At 39.9% G+C, this 24,543-nt stretch overlaps 1 protein-coding gene across 7 annotated transcripts in view; it reads left to right on the forward strand.

Annotated features, from left to right (window-relative positions):
- The window catches only part of POLQ (DNA polymerase theta), a 145,866-nt gene that overhangs the window by 7,893 nt on the left and 113,430 nt on the right, over positions 1 to 24,543 (forward strand). For 6 of the 7 annotated variants that reach the window (XR_002337886.1, XR_002337885.1, XM_021070283.1 and 3 more), the window contains 6 exons: positions 7,835 to 8,263; positions 8,759 to 8,938; positions 11,482 to 11,612; positions 12,682 to 12,838; positions 14,739 to 14,847; positions 21,636 to 21,855. Coding sequence is in view for 5 of the 7 variants with exons in the window: in XM_021070283.1 (XP_020925942.1) it covers positions 8,083 to 8,263; positions 8,759 to 8,938; positions 11,482 to 11,612; positions 12,682 to 12,838; positions 14,739 to 14,847; positions 21,636 to 21,855 (978 nt within the window). In the remaining 2 variants the exon portion in view is untranslated. Of the gene's footprint in view, positions 1 to 6,785; positions 8,264 to 8,758; positions 8,939 to 11,481; positions 11,613 to 12,681; positions 12,839 to 14,738; positions 14,848 to 21,635; positions 21,856 to 24,543 lie in introns of those variants that run through there. The other variant, XM_021070281.1, reaches the window with a different exon arrangement.

The following is a 24,543-nucleotide window of genomic DNA, read 5'->3' on the forward strand; positions in this document are numbered from 1 at the left end:
CACTAATGGCCTGAACCTATCCAGAACACAGATTGGGACTTGAACCTACGTACCAGGACTCGAAACCGGCCTAAACTCAGGTTGGGACTTGAACCCACGTGCTGAGACTTGAATCCAGCCTAAACCCAGACTGGGACTTAATCCCACAGTTTTAAATTAAAATCACTCACCCTATGTCTGGACTCACTGAGGTTCAAGTTCTTCATGTCTCTGCACAGAAGGAATTCAGTGAGAAACAAAGTGATAGGCAAGAAATAGATTTATTAAGATAGGACGCTTGTGAGAGATGCAAGGGGGCAGGCACAGAAGCGCTGCCCCAGGGGTCCTGTGGGCTACAGTTTTATCATCCAAAGGGAGTGGGGGTTTGAAAAGCCTGCCTCTTCCTTTCTGGGAGTAGTAGATCCTCCTTAGTATCCAGTAAGGTGTGTATTCAAATTTGCAGAAGGATAGTCCTCAAACTCTTGTCCTTGGTCTGAATCTGAATGCAGACCTAATCCCATCCCCCACCCAACAACCTGAGGCAATTTTCAAGTCTCCATAGATGAAGCAAGCCTGTCTTGTGCTGATGGTTTTATTAACTTATAGTGATCCCAATGTCCCCTAAGTTTCCCTCTTTAAATACAGTCTCTTTATTGGGACCTGTACAACTACCTGTGCCTAGTCTATCCCTATCAATAGTGGTTTTGATTTGCATTTCTCTAATAATGAGTGATGTTGAAAATGTTTGCATGTATGTCTTCTTTGGATAACTGTTTAGATCTTCTGCCCATTTTTGGATGGGGTTTTTGTTTTTTGGTATTGATCTGCAGGAGGTGTTTATGAATTTTGGAGATTAATCCCTTGTCAGTTGATTCATTTGCAAAAATTTTCTCCCATTCTGTGGGTTGTCTTTTTGTTTTGTTTAGGGTTTCCTTTGCTGTACAGAAACTTTTAAGTTTTTGTTGTTGTTGTCTTTTCTAGCGTGCACCTGTGACATATGGAGGTTCCCAGGCTAGGGGTCAAATCAGAGCTGTAGCTGCCCGCCCACACCAGAGCCACAGCAACGTCTTCGACCTATACCACAGCTCATGGCAACAAGGCCAGGGATTGAACCCGAAACCTCATCCTTCCTAGTCAGATTCATTGACCACTGAGCCATGATGGGAACTCCAGAAACTTTTAAGTTTAATTAAGTCCCATTTGTTTATTTTTGTTTTTATTGTAAATTATCTAAGAGGTGGATCTGAGAAGATGTTGCTGTTGTTTATCTGGGAGAGTGTTTGGCCTATGTTTTCCTCTAAGAGTTTTATAGTATCCGGGTCTTAAATCTAGGTCTTTAATCCAGGTTGTTGAGTTTATTTTTGTGTATGGTGATCAGAATTGTTCTAATTCCATTCTTTTACATGTGGCTGTCCAGTTTTCCCAGCACCATTTTGCTCAATTTAATTTCAGAAAAAAGAAAACTGGGGTTGATAAAAGTTAAATTATTTGGCTTGAAATCAAAATGCTAGAAAATGGTGGCTCTGAGGTTCAAACCTAGGTCTGCCATCTGGATAGTGTCTTTGCTTTTAACCCTAGAGTATTTATGTTGCTCTAGCTTGGAGAACTGACCTTCAGGGCAGCTTAGCTGCCTGGGCTGTTAGGTTGGGCTGAACCATAACATTTTCATATTAATTAGGGAATATTTTACCTACTGTTATGGACTGAGTGTTTATGTACCCCCTTCCCCAACTCATACTTTGACGATATAAGGAGGTGGGTAGGACCTTTGGAAGGGAATTAGGTCATGAGGGTGGAGCCCTTGCGAATGGGCTTGATGCTCTTATAAAAGGGACTCCCTCCCTGCACCCCCTCCCCTCCCTCCCTCTCTCTGTCCCTCCCCCCTCCTTCCCCCTCCTTCTCCTCCCTCTCACTCTCCCTACTTCCCCCTTTCCCCCTCCTCTCCTCTTTCTCCTCCCTTCCTCCCTCTCTCTTCCCCCTTCCTCTTCCCCTCCCTCTTCTTTTTTCCCCCTCCCAGTCCCTCCCTCTCTTTTTCCCTCCTCTCTCTCCCTCCCAAGTGAGCATGAAATCAGCAGTCTGCAATCTAAGTGAGGCCTCTCACCAGAACCTGACCATGTTGGCAGCCTCATTTCAGATTTCCAGGGTCCAGAATGGTGAGAAAATTTTTTGTTGTTTACAAATCACCAAGTCAAATGGCAAGTCACCAAGTCAAATGACTGAAACACCTACACATCAGCTATATGTCTTCTTGCTTTAGAAAGTGGTCCAGGATTTCCCATCATGGCTCAGAGGAAATGAATCTGACTAGTATCCATGAGGACGCAGGTTCAGTCTCTGGCCTTGCTCAGTGGGTTAAGGATCTGACATTGCAGCAAGCTGTGGTGTAGGTCACAAACGTGGCTCGGATCCAGTGTTGCTGTGGCTGTGGTGCAGGCAGGTGGCTACAGCTCCCATTCGACCCCTAGCCTCGGAACCTCCATGTGCTGTGGGTACAGCCATTAAAAAGACAAAAAAAAAAAAAGAAACAAAGTGGTCCAATCCAAGTCATACCCTTTGGAGAATTTCCAGCATGTTCTGAGTCTGGCGGATGATGAGATAGTCATGACTCTATTGAACCTAGAGAAATGCTCTTGAGTTACCCTTGGAGGTGAGGCAGTATAGGAGAGGAGACTGTATGTCCTTATCTTTCAGGATTGTCGTCCAAATAACCCAGGATTTTCATGCCATTAAAAGGGGCAGTGAAGACGTGATCTTTTAAAATGAGATGCAATCCTGAAATGTATTAATTTACCAATTCATACTCAAAAGATTGCCCAATAAATAATAAACCTTATTCTTGAGGACACCTTAGTGGCCATTGTATTAACCTGAGAATTACAGATAAATTCTTACCATAAAAGAATTCATTCTATGGATGATTGAGTGTATTAAAAATAAAATTTTACATTGTATTATGCTGGGTACACTATTAATAGTGATTAAGTGTAAACAAAAGGGAGGGGAGAAAAGGAAAGTGAAGATGGAGAGAGAGAATTAGGGAAGGAGGCAATGAGGAAGAAATGTGAAAAAAAGACCTCCGCCCTACACCAAAGCAGCTGGCTTTAACTGAATGCCCTACTCATTTTCCCTGTTTGTTGCTACTGATTTGGGGAAGATTTTGTCTAAGTAGCTAAAGAGGTGCCTTTGAGAGCATCAAAGAGAAAAAACAAAAAGGAGCATCTAGAGAAATCTTCAGAATCTATAAGTGCTGCTCTAAAAACTGTACACTCAGAGACCCAAATGGCAGCCCTGGAGTGCTTGCTTAAGTGTGGTCTGACCCTCACCTCCAAACCCAGGAGGAGTTTTTGGCCCCAGGATTCCTTTTGCTAACTTTTCCCTGGCAAAGTACTCACCCGTCACCCCATCTAACCAAAGGCTATTTCTATTTTAAAATCGATGTTATTAGGATTCCCAGGCTTGTTGCTTATCCCTTTCCTCATATACCTGCTTGGTATTTACTATACAAGTGGTAGCAGTATTACTGATATTACTGTGTGAGAAGCGGGAGAGTAGCTTATATGCGAATTTGGAAATTACAGGTTTATGTTTTTACGTATTCAATTCATTTAGTCTATTTCAGGTATTCACTGTTCATGTTACCACTTCATTAGCTTTCTGGTGTTTTAACCTAGACTTTTGTAGTGATTTTGATTTTGTTTCCATCTCCATTCCATAAGTAAGCTATTTCTACCAGTTCTTTGTGTCACTGTGGAGAAATAAGTCTTTTTCAAAAGTTCGTTGTTAATTTCAGCCTCTTATTAAAATTTTCTCAATCAAGCCACCTGATTTAAGTCTGTCTTTCTTGGATTATACCAGTGGTTTTCAATTCCAGCAGCATGTTAGTAACATTTAGGGAGGTTTTTTGTTTGTTTGTTTTGCTTTTGTTTTTTTTGTTTTTTTTTTTTTTTGCTGCCCTTGCAGCATGTGGAAGTTCCCGGGCCAGGGATCAAATGCGCCACAGCAGTGGCAATGCCAGATCCTTAACTGCTAGGCTACTGGAGAACTCATGGGGAGTTTTAAAGATACACTAGTGCTTAGAGTCTATCTTGACCAATTTTATCAGATTGTCTAGGAGTAGGAAAGCTCCCCAGGGGGTCCTTATGTGCAGCCATTGGTTTTGTTTCAACTGAGAACCACTGAACTTTAAACACAAAATCCTCTTAACTGGCATCTTTATTTTGACCACATTAGACCCAAGCACCCCCACCCCCATAGCCCATATTTATGATCTAATATATTTTCTGGCTGTTTCTTTTTTTTTTTTTTGTAAATCAATTCCATTAACATGAGAAGCACATTTTTGTTTATTGCTTGTTTCTTCCAGTTTTACTGAAATATGATTGACCTGTAGGACTGTACAAATTTAAGGTGAACAGCATAATGATTTGACTTACATACATCATGAAATGTTCACCACAATAAGTTTAGTAAAATCCATCATCTCATATATGTACAAAATTAAATAAATGGAAAAAATTCTTTTCTTGTGATAACTCAGGATTTACTCTTTTTTTTTTGTCTTTTTTTTTTTTTCCCTTTTCTAGGGCCGCTCCTGCAGCATATGGAGGTTCCCAGGCTAGGGGTCAAAGTGGAGCTGTAGCCACCGGCCTACACCACAGCCACAGTAATGCGGGATCCGAGCCATGTCTGCGACCTACACCACAGCCCACGGCCATGCGGGATCCCTAACCCACTGAGCAAAGTCAGGGACCAAACCTGCAACCTCATGGTTCCTAGTCGGATTCGTTAACCACTGCGCCAGGATGGGACCTCCAGGATTTATTCTTTTAACAACTTTCATGTATAACACACAACCAGTGCTACTTACATTTATCATGTACATTACATCCCTGAGAAGTACAGAATTATTTATTTATTTATTTACTGCCTTTTTAGGGCTTTCAGGATAAATTCTTTTTTTTTTTTTTTTTTTTTTTTTTTTTTTCAGGGCCGCACCTTTGGCAAATGGAAGTTCCCAGGCTAGGGTCATGCAACTGCTGGCCTAAGCCACAGCCACAGCAACGTGGGCTCTAAGATGGATCTGCAACCTATATCACAGCTCGTGGCAACACTGGATTCTTAACATCCGAGCAAGGCCGGGGATCTAACCCACATCCTCATGGATACTAGTTGGATTTGTTTGCACTGAGCCATGATAGCAACTCCAGAGAAGTACAGAATTTATTCAGTCTGGGTAGATGCTTCTGTTTTAGTCAATTCACCAAATTTAGTTTGTGTAAATTTCACTTTTTTCATATAACCTCTGCAATGTCAATGGACAAATGACTCCATTATTTATTGCAAACTTGCTAAAATAATCAGGTGATATCTTTGAATATACATCAATTTTACTGATTTTCCTTTACTTGTGTGTTCAGCAATATTAGGCCAAACAAGAAAACACTTCTAAAATACACTTTTTAAAAAATATTCTGGACGTTATATAGAAAATACATCTTTTCAAATTCATGACTAAAATTTTACCATGATTTTAACTGGTAAAATCAGATAATTCCTTCTCAGGCAGAAATGTCAAATAATCAAAGGAGTGAGTGAAGGAGTAAATTAAGCATTAGAATCAAAATTTCCTATAGTGATGTCTGCTGATCCTTGGTGGTATAGAGTGTGGATTTTAATGGACTGCGTGTTCTGCTGGATAGGAATCTGGGGTTCCTGGCAGAATGGGAAGTAAAAATTTAAAATTACCTGTATAGAGCCAAACCTCCAAAAGGCAGCCCCCTCAGTAAGTAAAGCGGAGAAATATGTTCTGAAGATTGAGATGGCGAGTATGGACAAATCTGGCTTTGGGTCTCTAACATCACTCTACTACTTCTATATCTTAAAAAAAAAAGCCAACCCAGAGATTATATTTAAAATGAGCCAGGATTGGTGTATCTCCCAGGTAACTGGCAGAAATATGTACAAACATTTTTTCAAGGTCTTTAATCCAGACCTTGAAGAATTACCACAGATTAAATTCCAAGGAACCCAAGCTCATACACAATTAAAAGACAGGTGGGAAACACTTTAGGTATATTAGCATTAATTATTATTGTACCTATTAGTACAAACATACTTAACATTTTTGTGAAGTAAGTTTCCCCTTTCTATTTTCTACAAGGTTTTTTTTTGTTTGTTTTTTTGTTTTAGAAATTTATGTTGAGGAGTTCCCGTCATGGTGCAGTGGAAATGAATCCAACTAGGAACCATGAGGTTGCGGGTTTGATTCCTGGCATCGCTCAGTGGGTTAGGGATCTAGCGTTGCCATGAGCTGTGGCGAAGGTCGCAGACAAGGCTCAGGTCTGGTGTTGATGTGGCTCTGGTGTATTCCAGCAGCTGTAGCTCCGATGCAACCCCTAGCCTGGGAACCTCCATATGCTGTGGGTGCAGCCCTGAAAAGATAAAAGACAAAAAAAAAAAAAAAAAAAAAAAAAAAAGAAATTTATGTTGAATATTTGAAATAAATCATAAATTTTACAATATTCTCTATGCCTTTTAGTAGAATGACACAAACAATTCCTTTCAATTTCCTCCTAATTATTTTTCTCATTTGATCATAGTTCACCTAGGAAAAAGAGAATAACTTGTTTTTTTAGTCTTTTTAGGGCTGCACCCATGGCATATGGAAGTTCCCAGGCTATGGATCGAATCAGAGCTACAGTTGCTGGCCTATACCACAGCCACAGCAATGCAGGATCCTTAACCCACTGAGTGAAGCTTCTATGACCTACACCACAGCTCACCAGATCCTTAACCCACTGAGCAAAGCCAGGGATTGAACCTGCAACCTCCTGGTTCTTAGATTCATTTCCTCTGCACCACACGGGAACCCCCATATCACTTTCTCTTAATGGTATTTATGATATAGTAGGTGCTGTTCTAAGCATTTTTACATATGTTGACTATCTTAGTGCATAATAAACGAGTAGTTTTTACTCTTACTATCTCAGAGATGAGGAAAAGGAAGTTCAAGGGGTTAAGCAAGATCACAAAACTACTAAGTCTTCAAATGCAGATTGACTGCACTCTTGATCCCTGTGCTCATACATCTCAGAAAGCTCTTCCACAACTCAAATCTACTCTTTCCTTTTTTTCTTTTCTTTTTATGGCCCCACCCTCGGCATACAGAAGTTCCCAGGCTAGGTATCTAATGGGATCGATTCTGCATCCTGACAGACACTCTGTCAGGCTCTTAACCCCTGGAGCCACAATGGGAACTCCCACAACTAAAATCTTAAATTAGGATCCCTTTTATTTCTTTGATAACTCTTTGTTATTTTTTTTGCCTGAACATTAGTATGATTTTAAATTATCCATTAACTAAAAATAGTTTAATGTCTGTCTTCTATAGGTTCTTTCGCTTCAAAAGCAGGAGCCATTTCATGCCATTTTCCTGTGATATATGCAGTGCCTAGCACATAGTAGATACTCAATAAATGACTGCATCATAGGTAACTGAGAAAAATGTTTTCTTCATGGAGTCATGTCTCCATCTTGTGGAATTTTAGAAATTTTTTCAAAAAAATTTTAAAGGTATATTTTCACAAGAGAATCGATTCTCTTATTTCCCAGATTTGTATTGGAGTTTTTTTGTTTTTGTTTTGTTTTTTTAATTGGACTGATCCTTTTGAGATTTTTAGTGCTATAGAAAAGCACTGTCTCTTCAAAGCAGGTCTTTCCCTTACTAGATATTGCTTGGTGAAACGAATAGTGCAACCAGGTAATAAACGGGAATCAGTTTAACTGGAGTTTCTATATGCTGAGTCTGTTTTTTTCCCTCCGTTTTAATATAGGTTCAACTTTGGTTCTCTTACAGTAACCAGTAACTGAGCAGAGAGGCTGGAGGTCTGTAACACCGTGGAGAGCCGCTCCTTCCTCAAGTTTCTATGGTGCTCAGGTTACTCTCGCCTCTGAGAACTCTATGGTTCCGGGGCGGGCTGGGAGGCCTGGGTTTGAAAACTGTGGCGGGCAGATGGCGGCCGCATCTGTCACCAGGCCGGGTTTCTCCCGAATAGGAGGGCGCTGGGACTGTGTTTCTCCCTAAACAGCCAAGAAGATTTCGCTATGAATCTAACGCGATGGAATGGGAAGCGGCGACGTTCGGCATCGAGTTCAGACTCCTTTTTGGGAAGCGGCGGTGACAGCTTTGACAGCCCCTTGATCCACTCGGGGCCCGTGCTGAGCCCCCCTGCAGGTCTGCGACGCAGCCTGAAGGACGGCGGCTGCCTGCCAGCCAGAGCTGCAGGTATTCCCCGCACTCCGCGGGCAGCCGGGGGAGGTGGACGGCGCAAGCGGGCCACTTGTAGGGAGGTGTCCTCGCCACGCGGAGCTCGCTTGTTTGCGTGGCCTGCTCGGCTTCTACTCCCCTTCTCAGTTTGTGACTTCGGCCTGGTGGGGCAGGTCACTTTCTATTGACAGCAAGCTTTCAGCCCATACTCAGCCCTTTACTACGCCTGGTAGTTAATAGTCAAGTGGTTTCTGGCTCTTTCGATCTTTGTTTCTGGAAACAACTTAGCAGTTGGCCAAATCTCATCACCTGCAGGGGATTCACTCCTAATGGTAACCCAGTACTCCTTACAGATCCTTATGTTGAGTGTGCTTTGTGTCGGCCTGTAGTATAGTCTCTTTCCAACACAGAGAAATTCCAAAACACAGTGGAAGGCTAATTACTGAAGTCATATGTTGGAACTAAAGTTATTCAACTATTAATTCCTTTCTTTCTTTCTTTTTTCCCTAAAAGGGGAATGCAAACAAAAGTTTCCTGATGATCAAATGGACAAGCTGCTATTGGCTAATTGGGGACTTCCTACAGTGGTTCTGGAGAAATATCACAGTTTTGGTGTAAAAAAGATGTTTGAATGGCAGGCTGAGTGCCTTTTGCTTGGACAAGTCCTGGAAGGAAAGAATTTAGTCTATTCAGGTATTCAAATTTGTGCAAATTTCTCTACTATTTTTAAGACATTATGAATGTAAAGGATACTCATTTGAGATAAGGCAGATTACATAGTTGAGTTTCTTTATAACTGGAGAAAGTTGGGTTTGTTTTTTGTTTTTGTTTTTGTTTTTGTCTTTTTAGGGCTGCAGGTACAGCATATGGAAGTTCCTAGGCTATGGGTCAAATCAGAGCTGTGGCTGCCGACCTACACCACAGCCATAGCAATGCAGAATCCATGCTGTGTCTGTGATCTACACCACAGCTCACGACAATGCTGGATCCTTAACCCACTGAGGGTGGCCGGGGATCGAATGTCCTCATGTATACTAGTCAGATTCGCTGAGCCATGACAGGAACTCCCTAGAGAAAGTTTTTAAATATATGAGAAGCAGAGTTTCATCATATGTGTACTTAAATTGTATAAATTCTAGTACATGGTTTTTGGGAGAATTTGAAAACCCAACAATTTAAAGAGAGTACCTGCCTCCCATTCCTCTTAATAGACATATAGCCCAGAGTGAGTGTGCAATGGGAGATGTAAATGTGCTCTCCCCCTCAGGTGATCTCAGTTGCTTTTCAGTGTGGAAACATTATACATTATATGTTTATAAATTGACCTGCATATACAGAATTGTACACACAAAATCCTATGTAATGTACTTTATGGAAGATTCATATGGACTTTCAAGGGCAACTTTTGACTTACGTAATTTTTAACCATCTGTGTTTAGTTTACTGACTTTAGAATCCAGTTACTTGGTAAGATGCACTTCCTATTATCAGTTTTCTCTGAAGATGAGTCATCCAGAATTTTCATTACAGCTGCCAAAAATAATTAGAGAATTAACTATCAATAGAAATAAGTTGAGGTTGTGTAACCTTGTCAGTCACTTGAGAGAGGGTGGAAGTGGGGGGAGAGAGAGAGCGCACGTGAGCTTGAGAGAGTGAGCACAAGTCCTGAGTGCTTTTGGCACATAGGAAATACTCAGTGCATGCAACCTAGTGGCAGTTAGTAGTAGTGGTAGAATGGCCTGACCATTTCAGTTGCTTAAACAAAAATTTGGGTGTCATTCATAACTCTGGTCACCACCTCACATTAATTAATCACCAAGTCCAATCTCTATTACCTCAGATATCTTGATTCTGACCACCAATCTGTTCTTAGGTCCATTACCTAGGTTACTATCATCTTTCTTCTGTTTTATGCCGTAGCTTTGTAACTAGTTTCTCTTTTCTTTCTCCTCTTGATTTACTCCTGCAGCCAAAATGATCTCCATAAAGTACAAATACGGGAGTTCCCACATGGCCCAGTGGGTATTCTTCGTAGTCACTGCAGTGGCCCAGGTCAGTTCCATATGCCCTGGGTGTGACCAAAAAAAAAAAAAAAGTGCAAATATGATTTTGTCACTCCTTTTGGAAAACTCACTATCACTCTACATTACTTTCAGGATAAATTCTTTTTTTTTTTTAGGGCCGCACCTGCGGCATATGGAAGTTCCCATGCTAGGGGTGGAATTGGAGCTGCAGCCGTCCGTCTTCGCCACAGCCACAGCAATGCCAGACAGAGCTGTGTCTGTGACCTACACCACAGCTCATGGCAATGCTGGATCTTTAACCCACTGAGCAAGGCCGGGGATTGAACCTGCATCCTCATGGATACTAGTTGGTTTTGTTACCACGGAACCACAGTGGGAACTCCCAGGATAAATTCTAAACTCCTTTTATGGTGAGGTTATAAAACTCTTCTTCATGTGGCACTTTCATAACTCTTTTACAGCCCTCCACTTATAGTTTATATTTCAGACTTACCGAATAACTTACTATCTTCTGAATATACCAGGCTTTCTTCTAGGCCTTTGCACATTTGCTTGACTTTCCTTTTTCATAAGTTCCTTTTTCCCTCTTCATAAGTTCTGTTTCCTTTCCATAGCTTCCATACAGCTCTTTTCCCTCAACTTCTATAATAGTTCCTATCACAGTATATTAAAGCTGTTTATCTCCTTCCTCAAAGCAGGGCTTTTAAGTATTCAGTACTTAAAGGAAAGTATCTTTAGGTATAAGCTAGGTATTCAATATTATTCATTATTTATTACTGATGTAAAGATTTAAGTCTCTATTTTCAGTGTGAAAGTATTTAGAAGGCTGGCTTAAAATCAGGGGCATTTGGAGTTACCGTCGTGGCTCAGTGGAAACAAATCCCACTAGGAACCATGAGCTTGTGGGTTTGATCCCTGTCTTCACTCAGGGGGTTAAGAATCTGGCGTTGTTGTAAGCTGTGGTGTAGGTCACAGATGAGGCTAAGATCCTGATTGCTGTGGCTCTGGTGTAGGCCGGCAGCTGTACCTCTGATTCGATTAGACGCCTAGCCTGAGAACCTCCATATGCCGAGGGTGAGGCCCTAGTTGGGGCCTTAATGCTAGGTTAGCATTAGGCTACATAGTTCCTGGATATGATTTAAAACATTTATTAATGCACTATATCAGATACTACTACTTTCTGTGAAAACCTTTTGGAATAACATGTTTCAGCTCCTACAAGCGCTGGAAAGACTCTTGTTGCTGAACTACTTATTTTGAAGCGTGTTTTGGAAATGCGGAAGAAAGCTCTATTTATTCTGCCCTTTGTCTCTGTGGCTAAAGAGAAGAAATACTATCTCCAGGTAATGTTCTGTACTAAGTTTGAAATTGTGAAAGAAGCTATGTTAGTTGAAAGTTAAACTAAAAAAAATTAGCATCGGAGTTCCTGTTGTGGCGTAGTGGAAGCAATTCCGACTAGAAACCATGAGGTCGTGGGTTCGATCCCTGGCCTTGCTCAGTGGGTTAAGGATCCGGCATTGCCATGAGCTGTGGTGTAGGTCGCAGACTTGGCTTGGGTCCTGTTTTGCTGTGGCCGAGGCGTAGGCCGGCAGCTGTATCTCGGATTCGACCCTTAGCCTGGGAACCTCCGTATACTGTGAGCGTAGCCCTAAAAAGCAAAAAAAAAAAAAAAAAAAAAAAGAAAAGAAAAAATTAGCATCAAAGTTCTGCTGCATTTGACTTTTAAAAACTTTTCTTCCATTATTCAAAATACTAGTCTTTAGTGGGATAATGAGAATATGTTCCTCATGAAGTATAAATTTCTTTCTGAAAATAATACATTAGTGTTAAAGAGCTGGTTCCCTGCTTATTAGATTAAAAATATTAGTGCTTTATACAGTAGGAAAAAAATTGGGGAAATAATAATAAAAAAATTAAAAAAATTAGTGCTTAAGGTAGTTTTCCTTTAATTTTAATTTCTATGGAGAAGTCTTAGAACTCATCAGTTAAGTATGCCATTCTATTTGATTCTGTCTTTTTTTTTCTTCTTCCTTTTTTTGGCTGCCCCATGACACATGGAGTTCCCTGGCCAGGGATCAGATCCGAGCTTCGGTTGCAAGCCAAGTCACAGCTGAGGCAATGCCAGATTCTTATCTCACCGTGCTGGGCTGTGGCTCAAACCTATTGTGCCACAGTGAGAATTCCTGCTTGATTCTGTCTAAACAGAAAATCTCTATACTGAATTTTGTCATTCTAAACTCTGTATTTTTAGTATATTATTCTAAAAAGAACCAGTGTGCCTTGGCCAGGATAACTAACAATAATATGATAAGTGTTTTTGGATACTAATGTATATGTTCTGGGAAAGAACCAATTTAAAATTCATGAAATGCAAATATTTTCACCTGTATTATTACTTTCTACTCTATTCAGAGTCTATTTCAGGAAGTAGGAATAAAAGTAGATGGTTATATGGGCAGTACCACTCCAACAAGGCATTTCTCTTCTTTGGATATTGCTGTCTGCACAATTGAGAGAGCCAATGGTCTGATCAATCGACTCATAGAGGAAAAAAAGATGGATCTATTGGGTGAGCAAATACAGAATATGTATATACTTTCTTCTGCTGTTTTTTGATAGAATGGAGTGGAGCTGTTGTGATTTCTCTGTGTCTTAGGTTTTATTCTCTTGTCTGTTATCTACTTCTGAAGGTAAGAATTGGCATCTGTAAAGTTAGGAATTCTTTGTTAAAAAAAAGTTTTGCATGCTACTGATGTTATAGACTCTTCTTCCTTGTGTTTTTCCTTGTATGTTTTACAAAACATAGAGGATATCTTTGAGCCCTCAAGTCATTTCTCATTGCTTCTTTCTGTCTAAAGTTTACCAAGAATAGAAGAAACACTCTCCCATTTCTGTAATTACTGTATATATGTATTTTTCATCATATTCTGGTACTATGGCATCTAGATTAGGCCTAGACCCAGAAGCTACCATTTAGCAGCAAAATAGTAGGGAGCTGCAGAAATTGGCACTGTATTGGCTTGGGACTTTTCTACTTAAACCTTTTTTTTTTTTTTTTTTTTTTAAATCACTTGGGAAAGCCCACTATGTAGACATAGCAACAGGAGGAAAATAGTTATAGAAGCTGCAAGCATATCAGTTAGCTACTCATTGTGATCCTGGTGAACTTAAAATGCTAGAGTTAGGGTAGGGTGGGGTAGGGATCTGGAATGAAATCAAGGATTAATGAGACATGGGCTCTGCTCTGTAAGTTTTGGAGAGAGAGCTCATATTCATCACTTTGTATCAGAATTGTCAAATTTTGTTGTATCAGATTAAGTGTTATATCCAGTATTCCTAGCAGAGTGCCTGGCATGCTAGGTGGAATAAATATTTTTTTGGATGAATGAATGAATGTTGAAATAACTCATCATACAGTATAATTTGGAAATAGCTTACTGATGAGGAAAAAGTGCATCATGTGTTCTTAGGAAACAGTCTGAAATATCTTCTGGGGGGGATTTGTTGGGCAGACACCAGTGTACGTGGAAACTATGATGTTATGAAAATGTTTAACTTAAGAAGTTATTGGTTGATAACAAATGCTCAGTAACTATCTATCTATCTATCTATCTATCTATCTATCTATCTATCTATCTATCCTCTTTAGGGCCACACCTGAGGCATATGGAAGTTCCCAGGCTAGGTGTCTAATTGGAGCTGTAGCTACACCGCAGCCACAGCAACGTCAGATCTGAGCCGTGTTTGCAACCTATACCACAGCTCATGGCAATGCTGGATCCTTAACTTACTGATCGGGACCAGGGATCAAACTCACATACTCCTGGATACTAGTCAGGTTTGTTACTGCTGAGCCACAAAGGGAATGCCAATGCTCAGTAATTCTTGAGCATTATTCCAAGTGTATAAACTGCTTAGATTCTCCAAGTGGGGAGAAGGGAATTATAATCATATTTATGTTTTATAGTAAGGTAAGTCACTAGTCTACCATGATCAAACAAAAACATCTCTTAAAATCTTTTATTTCTTCTTGACCTGATTCTGTTTTTCTAAGCAACTTGCTAACATCAGTATGGTTACCCTGGCTGTTTTTCCCATAGAAAAGTCAACCCACTGAATAGTTGTCATAGATGTCTTTGATTCTTATTGTCCACGTATTTCTACAAGGTTGCCAATTAAAAAGTGTCTGAGTAATGAGAGGCAGTTTTCCCTGAATTAGATCTGACTTAGCTAATCACTGATTTTTAGATCCAGAATACATTGTAGTAAGACCACTTATGATACCTGAAATATTTTAAAAAGGAATTGTCTGTTATATGGAATCTGATTTTTGTCTTATGATTAGAAATTTGCATCATCTACAATGTGTTGTAATGACAGCTACTTATTATATGAGATATTGAGTCTTTTAAAATTCTTCCTTGAATTATGAGTTTCATTAAAACCTAGTATCTGGAAAACCTCTTTAGGAATGGTGGTGGTGGATGAATTGCATATGCTGGGAGACTCTCACCGAGGGTATCTGCTGGAACTTTTGCTGACCAAGATTTGCTATATTACTCAGAAATCAGCATCTTGGTAAGTACCTGAAATTACTAAGTTCCTAAGATTCTGAACAATGTTGAGAAAGTGTTTGAAAAAGTGCATAGTATGTAGGAGTTAAGTAAATCAAAAGAGGATAGTACTTATTTAGAAAAAACTTGTACGGCAGTTCATTTTTGTTTCACAAGAAGTACTTAAGAATGAGTGATTTTTAGATTATTTTGAAAACCTTAAAAACATTAAATTTTTGACTGCTAACCAATTTTATAACAGAATTTTTAAAGTTTAGTTTTTGTTTTTGTTAGCTATATACACATCTTATTTAAGTAGTTAAGACTAATTATGAAAAAAAGCATTTCTTTATTCTTTACTTACCAGAGGTAACTACTTTCAACTTTTATAGCTTTTAAACAATTTTATTTACAGTGCTATCTTTAAATATAGCTACTTGAGTTTTTAGTTTTAAAGATTGCATATTGACATCTTCCTATGGAAGATGAAGATGTAGCTTTTTTAATATTCTTTACTCACCCTACACAATCTCCTCCACCACCCACCCCTACTCTCTCTTTATCTTCACATTATTTTCCCATTTTCCAAATATATTTATATCTTAATTTTGTTTAGATCAATATTTAGTGTTACACTGTAATGACTGTATAAGTGTCATTATCAACAATTGTGTCAATTGTACTTGAGACATGTACAGGTCAGTGAGAAGAAAATACAGCCTAATGTATCAGTGGGCAAGGAACTTGAATAGACATTTATAGGGTATCCTGATGGTCTCTAAACAAGAAATGACGCTTATTCTCATTACTAATCAAGGGAATATAAATTACCTCTTCAAAGAGATATTACCACATACTGTCCAAAATGGCTAACCTATTGATAATATTAAGTGGTAAAAAGATGTGGAACAATAAACACAGATGAAATTCTACTACTGGCCTATGCCACAGCCACAGTAATGTGGGATCTGAGCCATGTCTGCGATCCATACCACAGCTCATGGCAACACCAGATCCTGAACCCACTAAGCAAGGCCAGGGATCGAATCCGCAACCTCATGGTTCCTAATTGGATTCGTTTCCACTGCACCATGACAAGAACTCCATGACTTGGTATTTTGATAGAGATTGCACTAAATCTGTAGATTGCCCTGGATAGTATGGTCATTTTAACAATATTGGTGGGAAGAATCAAGATGGCAGAGGAATAAGATGTCACGCTCACCTTCTCCCACAAACACATCAAAAAAACACATATACATGTAGAACGATTCGCACAGAACATCTACTAAACGCTGGCAGAAGAACTTAAACCTCCAAAAAGGGCAAGAAACCCTCGATGTAACTGGGTAGAACAAAAGAAAAAGAGAAAAGGAATCGGGATGGGACTAGCATTCATGAGAGGGAGCTGTGAAAGAGAAAAGGAACCTACACCCTGGGAAGCCACCTAACCAATGGGGATATCGGATGAGACAGAGGGACTTCAAAGTGGCTGAGAAAAGCACAGCACCTAGAATGAAGCGGGAAAAGCAGAGTAAGAGCCGCACAGATCATCTGCACCGCCATCCCAGACACCACAGCCTGAGATGCTCCAGTGGGGGCTGGGTGCTGAGACTCAGGCTCTAGAGGTCGGTTCCGGGGAGAGGACTAGTGTTGGCTGTGTGGAGACAGCCTGAGGAGCTAAGAAGCGGTATACCATGGACTGGGGAGCATAACACCACAGCTGAGGGAACCCAGGAGGAGGTCTGGGCCCACAGGGGAAGCAAGGTGCCGTTGTTGGGGAGGGCAAGAGGAGGATTCCATAGGAATTTCAAAGGGCAGGGCACCTCTGGCACAGCCTACTGGTGGCAAGAGGTTACTTGCTGAGGCTACAGGAGACCAGGTGCTTCTTTGGGGATTGGAGGGGCCTGGCTAAGCACAAAGCGATGCCTCTTGTGTAATCTACAGGCACCAGAACAAACCACTCCCCTTGGAAGACACCCACCCTGCTGCTGCCACTGCCAAAACTCTGGGCAGCACCCACATGCTTGATTACTATCCCTTCCCAGGAACCTGAAACCAGGAGCAGCTTGTTCAGCACCTCCTATGTGGGCTAAGAGGGACAGGGTGCTTCTTGCAGGGTCTAAGGTGGCAGGGATAAATCCCACAGTTATCTCTGAATCCAGAGATGGGCATGGCCCACCACCACTAGGCTTCTGAGAACAGGCACTACTTGCAGCCCCAATCACCTAAGAGGGAAACACAGAGAAGGGCACTGTGACTGAACACCACCTGTTGTTGCTCTCACTCCACTGGGAACACACACCCCACTGCTGGCACTGCCAAATGCTCTGTGCACCTCTTAAATCTGCCTAAGGCTCATTACCACTTCCCAGGGCCCAGCAACTAGGAGTAGCCTGTGCCACCGTCCTGCAGGTCCTTGCTACTGTCAAGAGCCCAGCAACCAGACACTGACTACTAGCCCTACCCATTGCCTCCTTCTCACTGTAAACACACTTAGCACCCTGGGGATAACAGCATGCTCACACCAAAGAAAGAAACAGCAAATATCCAAACTCCCACACCAAAAATAAATAGTAAGCCCCCCACAAAAGACAAAGGGGTACTCTTGCATATAAATAGCCCTCCAAGACTATAGTTTGGCTTCCCTAAACTCACAGATAAAGGAAAACATAAGCAAGATAAAGAAGCTCAGGAACCATTCCCAGTTAAAAGAAAAGGAGAATTCACATGAGGCAGCAAGCAATGAAACAGACCTCTGCAGTCTGATAGATACTGAGTTCAAAAGGGAGACAGTGAAAATACTGAAGAAATTAAATCTAAACATCAAAGAATTAAGAGCAGATATAAACAGTAATGCAGATTGCTTTAGAAAGGAACTAGAAAATATAGGAGGAACCAAGAAAAACTAGAAAATTCATTTTCAGAGACACAAACTGAGCTAAAGTCACTAAAGAGCAGGATGAATAATGCAGAGGAACAAATTAGTGACTTGGAAGATAGAATAATGGAAATCACCCAATTAGGACAGCAGCTAGAAAACCAAATGAAAAAAAAAAATGAAAGCAGTATAAAAGATCTATGGGATAACATAACTACGCATAATAGGAATTCCAAAAGGAGAAGAAACAGAAAAGGGGATTGAAAATTATATGAAGAAAATACATCTGAAAACTTTCAAAAGCTAAAGAAAACAGATATCAGATACAGGAAGCGTAGAGTCCCAAACAGGCCCACACCAAGACATAATAAAAATGGCAAAAGTTAAAGAGAGGATTCTAAAGGCAGCAAGAGAAACACAAAGTGTTAATTATAAGGGAACCCCCATAGGGCTATCAGCTGATTTCTCTACAGAAACTACAGGCCAGAAGAGAGTGGCAAGATATATTCAAAGTTCTAAAAGGGAAAAATTTGCAGCCTTACTCTAGCCAGCAAGGATATCATTTAAATTAGAAGGCAAAATAAAGAATTTCTCCAACAAACAAAAGCTAAAAGAGTACAGCAATACTAAACCCATTTAAAAGAAATACTGAAAGGGCTTCTCTAAATAAATAACAAGAAGAAATAGGATGGAGGAAATCACAATTGAAAAGCAATCACTAAATAACCCAGTATAACCCCCCCCACTAAATAACCCAAAGTGGAGGGGCAGACCTACCGTAAAAGTCACAATAAACACAAGGAACAGCAAAATGACAAGCATAAAGATATTAAAAAAGGACTTCAAAATCATAGAATGTGTGGAAGGAAAGTAAGAAAATCTAAACTCTTTTGTTTTTTTAATAATGTGTTTGAGCCTATATGATTATCACGCTAAAGCAAGCAGATACAGGAAGGGGTTAATATACTTAAAAAAGAGGGCAGAGGGCAACCACAAATCAAAACCAAACATTACATTCACAAAAACTAAAAAGAAGAGGACACAAGCATAAAATAAATGGAAATCATCCAACCAAAAAAAAAAAACAAAGGAACAAAGAAGAAATATAGAATCAACTGGAAAACAAGGTTTAAAATGACAATAAATACATACTTATAAATAATTACCTTAAATGTCAATGGACTGAATGCTCCAATCAAAAGACATAGAGGGCAGTTCCCATCATGGGAACAGATGCAGCTCGAATCTGGTGTTGCTGTGATGTCGGCTGGCAGCTACAGCTCCAATTTGACCCCTAGCCTGGAAACCTCCACATACCGCTGGTATAGCCCTAAAAAGACAAAAAAAAAAAAAGACTTCAATGTAAGACCTGAAACCATAAAACATGTAGGAGAAAACATAGGGAGTATGCTCACTGATGTTAGTCTTAGTAATATTTTTTGACTATGTCTGCTCAGGCAAGGGTAAAAAGCAAAAACGAACAAATGAGACATATCAAGCTAAAAGGGTTTTGCACAGTGAAGGAAACTATCAACAAAACAAGAAAGCCACATACTGAATAGGAGAAAATCTTTGCAAACAATACATCAATAAGGGGTTAATTCCCAAGCATACAAATAACTCGTATAACTCAGCATTAAAAAAACAGATTAAAAAATGGGCAGAAAATCTGAATAGACATGTTTCCAAAGAAGACATACAGATGGCCAATAGGCACGTGAAAAGATGCTCAACATCACTAATCACAGGGAAATACAAATTGAAACAATATCACCTCACAGTGATAAAAATTAAGCTATGAACGAAAGTTTGACTAAGTTATATTAGTTAGAGTTGGTAAATCTCGTGCCAGCCACCACTTGAGAGAATGGCTTTTTTTTTTTGTCTTTTTGCCTTTTCTAGGGCTGCTCCCACAGCATATGGAGGTTCCCAGGCTGGGGCTGTAGATACTGGCCTACGCCAGAGGCACATCAACACGGGATCTGAGCAGCATCTGCAAGCTACACCACAGCTCATGGCAACACTGGATCCTTAACTCACTGAGCAAGGCCAGAGATCGAACCTGCAATCTCAGGGTTCTTAGTTGGATTCGTTAACCACTGAGCCACGACGGGAACTCCCAGAATGGCTTTTATCAAAAAGACAACATATAACAACAAGGATATAGAGAAAAAGAACCCAGCTGCACCATTGGTGGGAACGTAATTTGGTGCACCCATTGTGGAAAACAGTATGGAGATTCTTCAAAGAATTAAAAATAGAACTGCCATATGATCCACCAGTTCTACCCCTGGATATTTATCCAAAGAAAACAAAAACACTAATTCGAAGAAAGTACATGTTCCCCTAGGTTCAAAGCAGCATTATTTGCAATAGCTAAAGTATGGAAGCAACCTAAACACCCATTAGTAGGTGAATGGATAAACAAAATATGGTGTATTTACATATGATGGAACACTTTTCAGCCACGAGAAAGAAGGAAATCCTCCATTTGCAACAACATGGATGGACCTAGAGGATATTATGCTAAGGGAAATAAGTGAGACAGAGAATGACAAATTCCAAATGATTTCACTTATATGTGGAATCTAAAAAACAGAGCAAACAGATGGTTGCCAGAAAGATGGGGGTTGGGGGCTTGGGGGAGGAAATAAATAGGGAGATTAAGAGATATAAACTTTGGTCGCAAAATAAATGAGTCATGGGTGTGAAGTATACAGTGTGGGGAATGTAGCATGTAACTGTAATATCTTTGTATGAAGACATGATAATTAGGGTTGTTATGATTATCTTTTTTTTTTAATCTTTTTGTCTTTTTAGGGCTGCACCCTCAGCACATGGAGGTTCCTAGGCTAGGGTAGGTGCCAGCCTATGCCACAGCCACAGCAATGCCAGATCCTTGATCCTGCAACCCCATGGTTCCTAGTCAGATTTGTTTCCGCTGCACCACGACGGGCACTCCATGGTGACCATTTTGAAACGTGTGGAATATCGAATCACTGTGTTGTGTCACTAACATAGTTTTGTGGGTCACTTATACTTTAAGAACGAACAGACTCATAGAAAAAGAGGTTAGATTTGTGATCACCAAAGGCAAGGGTGTGGGCAGGGGAACTGGATGAAGGCAGTAGAAAGGATAAACTTCTTTTTATTTATTTATTAATTTATTTAGGGCCACATCTGTGGCATATGGGAAGTTCCCAGGCTAGAGATCAAATCAGAGCTGCAGCTACTGGCCTACACCACAGCCACTGCACCTTGGCATCCAAGCCATGTCTGTGACCTACACCACAGCTCATAGCAACGCCAGATCCTCAACCCACTGAGAAAAGCCAGGGATCGAACCCCACATCCTCATGGATACTAGTTGGGTTCATTACTGCTACACCACAATGGCAACTCGTATAAACTCCCTTTTATAAGGCAAATAAGTATTTAGGATGTAATGTACAACGTAAGTGTAATTAATACTGCTGTATGTTACATATGAAAGTTGTTGAGAGTAAATCCTAAGAGTTCTCATCACAAAGAAAAAACTTTTTCTGTTTCTTTAATGTTGTATGAGGTAATGTTTAGGATGTTCCCTGAACTTACTGTGATAATCTTTGCATGATGTATGTAAGTCTGATCACTATGTTACTATATACCTTTAACTTCTGCAGTGCTCTATATCAATTATATCTCAATAAAACTGGGAAAAAAAACATACTTGGATTGTGGGTGTGTTACTTTGGTGTAGTCTCTTTGGAAAATAGCTTGACATTATCTAATGAAATTGAAGATAATATATGACCTAGAAATTTATTCCTAGGTATATCCTCTAAAGAATTTTGTGCACCTACATACTAAAAGATATGACCAAGAATATTTTTGGCACTATTTATAATCAATATTGTGTGTCTTTTAACATAATTTTCATTTGTTTTTTACAGCCAGGCAGATTTAGCCAGTCCTTTGTCTAATGCTGTGCAGATTGTTGGCATGAGTGCCACTCTTCCAAATTTGGAGCTTGTGGCTTCCTGGTTAAATGCTGAACTCTACCACACTGAATTTCGCCCTGTACCATTACTGGAATCAGTTAAAATTGGAAATTGCATTTATGACTCTTCAATGAACCTTGTGAGGGAATTTCAACCCATGATACAAGTGAAGGTAAATCAGTATTTTTATATAATTACTACCATTACTTTGTGTTTGATTGCATTTTCTAGAAAGTTGTTCATAGTTTTTGAGTTAAGCAGGGGGTACGAATATTTGAATTTTATTACATATCCATCGGAAGGATTCCGAGGAGTTCCCTTGTGGTACCGTGGGTTAAGGATCCAACATTGTCACTGCAGTGGGTTAGATCCCTGGCCCGGAAACTTTCACATGCTGGGGGTGCAGCCAAAAAACAAACAAAAAAACAATAAAAAAGAACAATTACTAATATTAAGCTAATTGGTTTTATCTTAAGGGATTAGTAGTATTGATGAGAGAGAAAATGTAGCTGTGTCTACATTAAATTGTGTTTAATATAATTATCATTTCCTATAAGTGAAAATAATAAAAAAAGTAAATTTTTATAGATTTTTCTTTTTAACTGGAAAAAGATTTTCTTATGGTTTAGTTTATGCTAAACACTAATGTGGAAAATTGACCTTTTGTTAAATGATATAGGTATAATATAGTAGAGTGGAAAAAACATCATTGTTTGGAGTGAGATGGACCTCCTTCTGATACTTAATAGGGATAATTGATATGGCTGTGATATTAATTGAATCATATAACTTCTCTGAATGTAGTGTCCTCATCCATAAAATGGGGTATGCTTATCTTTGGTATTGTAAAAATGAAATTTGATTTAAAAATGCATAACGTCTAGGAGTTCTCGTCGTGGCGCAGTGGTTAACTAAATCCGACTAGGAACCATGAGGTTGCGGGTTCGGTCCCTGCCCTTGCTCAGTGGGTTAACGATCCGGCGTTGCCGTGAGCTGTGGTGTAGGTTGCAGACGCGGCTCGGATCCCGCGTTGCTGTGGCTCTGGCATAGGCCAGTGGCTACAGCTCCGATTAGATCCCTAGCCTGGGAACCTCCATATGCCGCGGGAACGGCCCAAAGAAATAGCAAAAAGACTAAATAAATAAATAAATAAATAATGAATGAATGAATGCATAACATCTATAAAGAACTTGATAAGTGATAAATCGCCCCACCCCATACCCTAAATACATTTATAAAGTTTTACTTCATGGTATTTTTCTATGCCTGATTCTTCAGTCCTGAGATTAAAGAACTGACTCATCTTCTGTGGTGTGAGGCATCTGTTTTTATGCTGAGCTGTACCTCTGAGTACCGAAATAGTTAAGGGTAAATTTGGAGCTGGAAATAGGACTAAATTCATGTGTTTCAGTACCCTCATAGGTGTGCATTTGGTATGAAATCTTAATTGCTTTGCTCTGTACCCCAAATTTCACTTGACTGTGCCTTGGTTACCTCAATAAATATATAAGTAAATATATTCAGTTAATCTTCCATATCTTCTATTATCATGTCTATGCCTCTAACCCTATTTAAATCACTTTGACTTCCTACCTGGATTATTGAAATAGCATCATAATTTTTTTTAAGTGGTAGATTCTGTTTGACTTTTAAAATTTTATTTATTTATTTATTACTCAGTGAATGTTATTACATTTATAGTTGTACAATGATCATCACAACCTGATTTTATAGCATTTCCATCATAAACCCCCAGTCCATCCCCTACCCCCCAACCTGTCTCATTTGGAAACCATAAGTTTTTCAAAGTCTGTGAGTCAGTATTCTGCAAAGAAGTTCATTGTGTCCTTTTTTAGATTCCACATGTAAGTGATAGCATATGATGTTGATGTCTCACTATCTAACTTCACTTAGCATGATAATTTCTAGGTCCATCCATGTTGCTGCAAATGCCGTTATTTCTTTCCTTTTGATGGCTGAGCAATATTCTGTTGTATATATGTACCACATCTTCTTGATCCACTCCTCTGTCAATGGACACTTAGATTGTTTCCATGTCTTGGCTATTGTGTATAGTGCTGCAATGATATAGGGCCAAACCCGTGGCATATGGAAGTTCCTAGGCTTGGGGTTGAACTGGAGCTGTAGCTGCCAGCCTATGCCATAGTCACAGAGAAATGGGCTGCAAGCTACATCTGTGATCTATATAGCAGCTCACAGCAGTAGTGGATCCTTAATCCACTGAGCAAAACCAGGGATTGAACCCACGTCCTCATGGACACTAGAGGAGTTCTAGTATCACTGAGCCACAATAGGAACGCCAAAATAACCTCATAATTGATCTCTGCCTCCTTCCTTGTCCCCTTCAGTCTGTGCTTAAATCAAGAACTAGTGATTTATTTAAAATGAACATGAGAACATGTTATTGTTCTGCTCAAAAACTTGTGATAGTGCCTTGTTTTCTTTTCTTTTTTTTTTTTTTTGGTGGGGGTGGGGGGTGCTGCTTGCCTGCGACATGCAGAAGTTCCTGGGCCAGGAATCTAACTACCCACGCCGTAACAGGGACCTGAGTCACAGCAGTGACAATGCAGGATCCTTAACTGCTAAGCCACTAAGGAACTCCACCTGTTTCAGTTAGAATGAAAGCCAACATCTTTAAAGTAGCCTGCAAGCCCCTCCATGATCTGCCCCACCTGCTTAGTGCTCTGCCTTCACTTTGCTATATTCCTTCTACTTCCTCCTCCACAGCCTTTTTGCTGTTCCATAATATGCCAGTAATCTCCCGCCTCAGGTTCTTTTCTTGAGTGCTTTGCCCCAAGCATCAGTAAGGTTTACTGTTTCATCTTTGGTTGCACCTTTT

The sequence above is a fragment of the Sus scrofa genome, chromosome 13 (genome assembly GCF_000003025.6).
Source record: "Sus scrofa isolate TJ Tabasco breed Duroc chromosome 13, Sscrofa11.1, whole genome shotgun sequence".
NCBI classification, from domain to species: Eukaryota; Metazoa; Chordata; class Mammalia; order Artiodactyla; family Suidae; genus Sus; species Sus scrofa.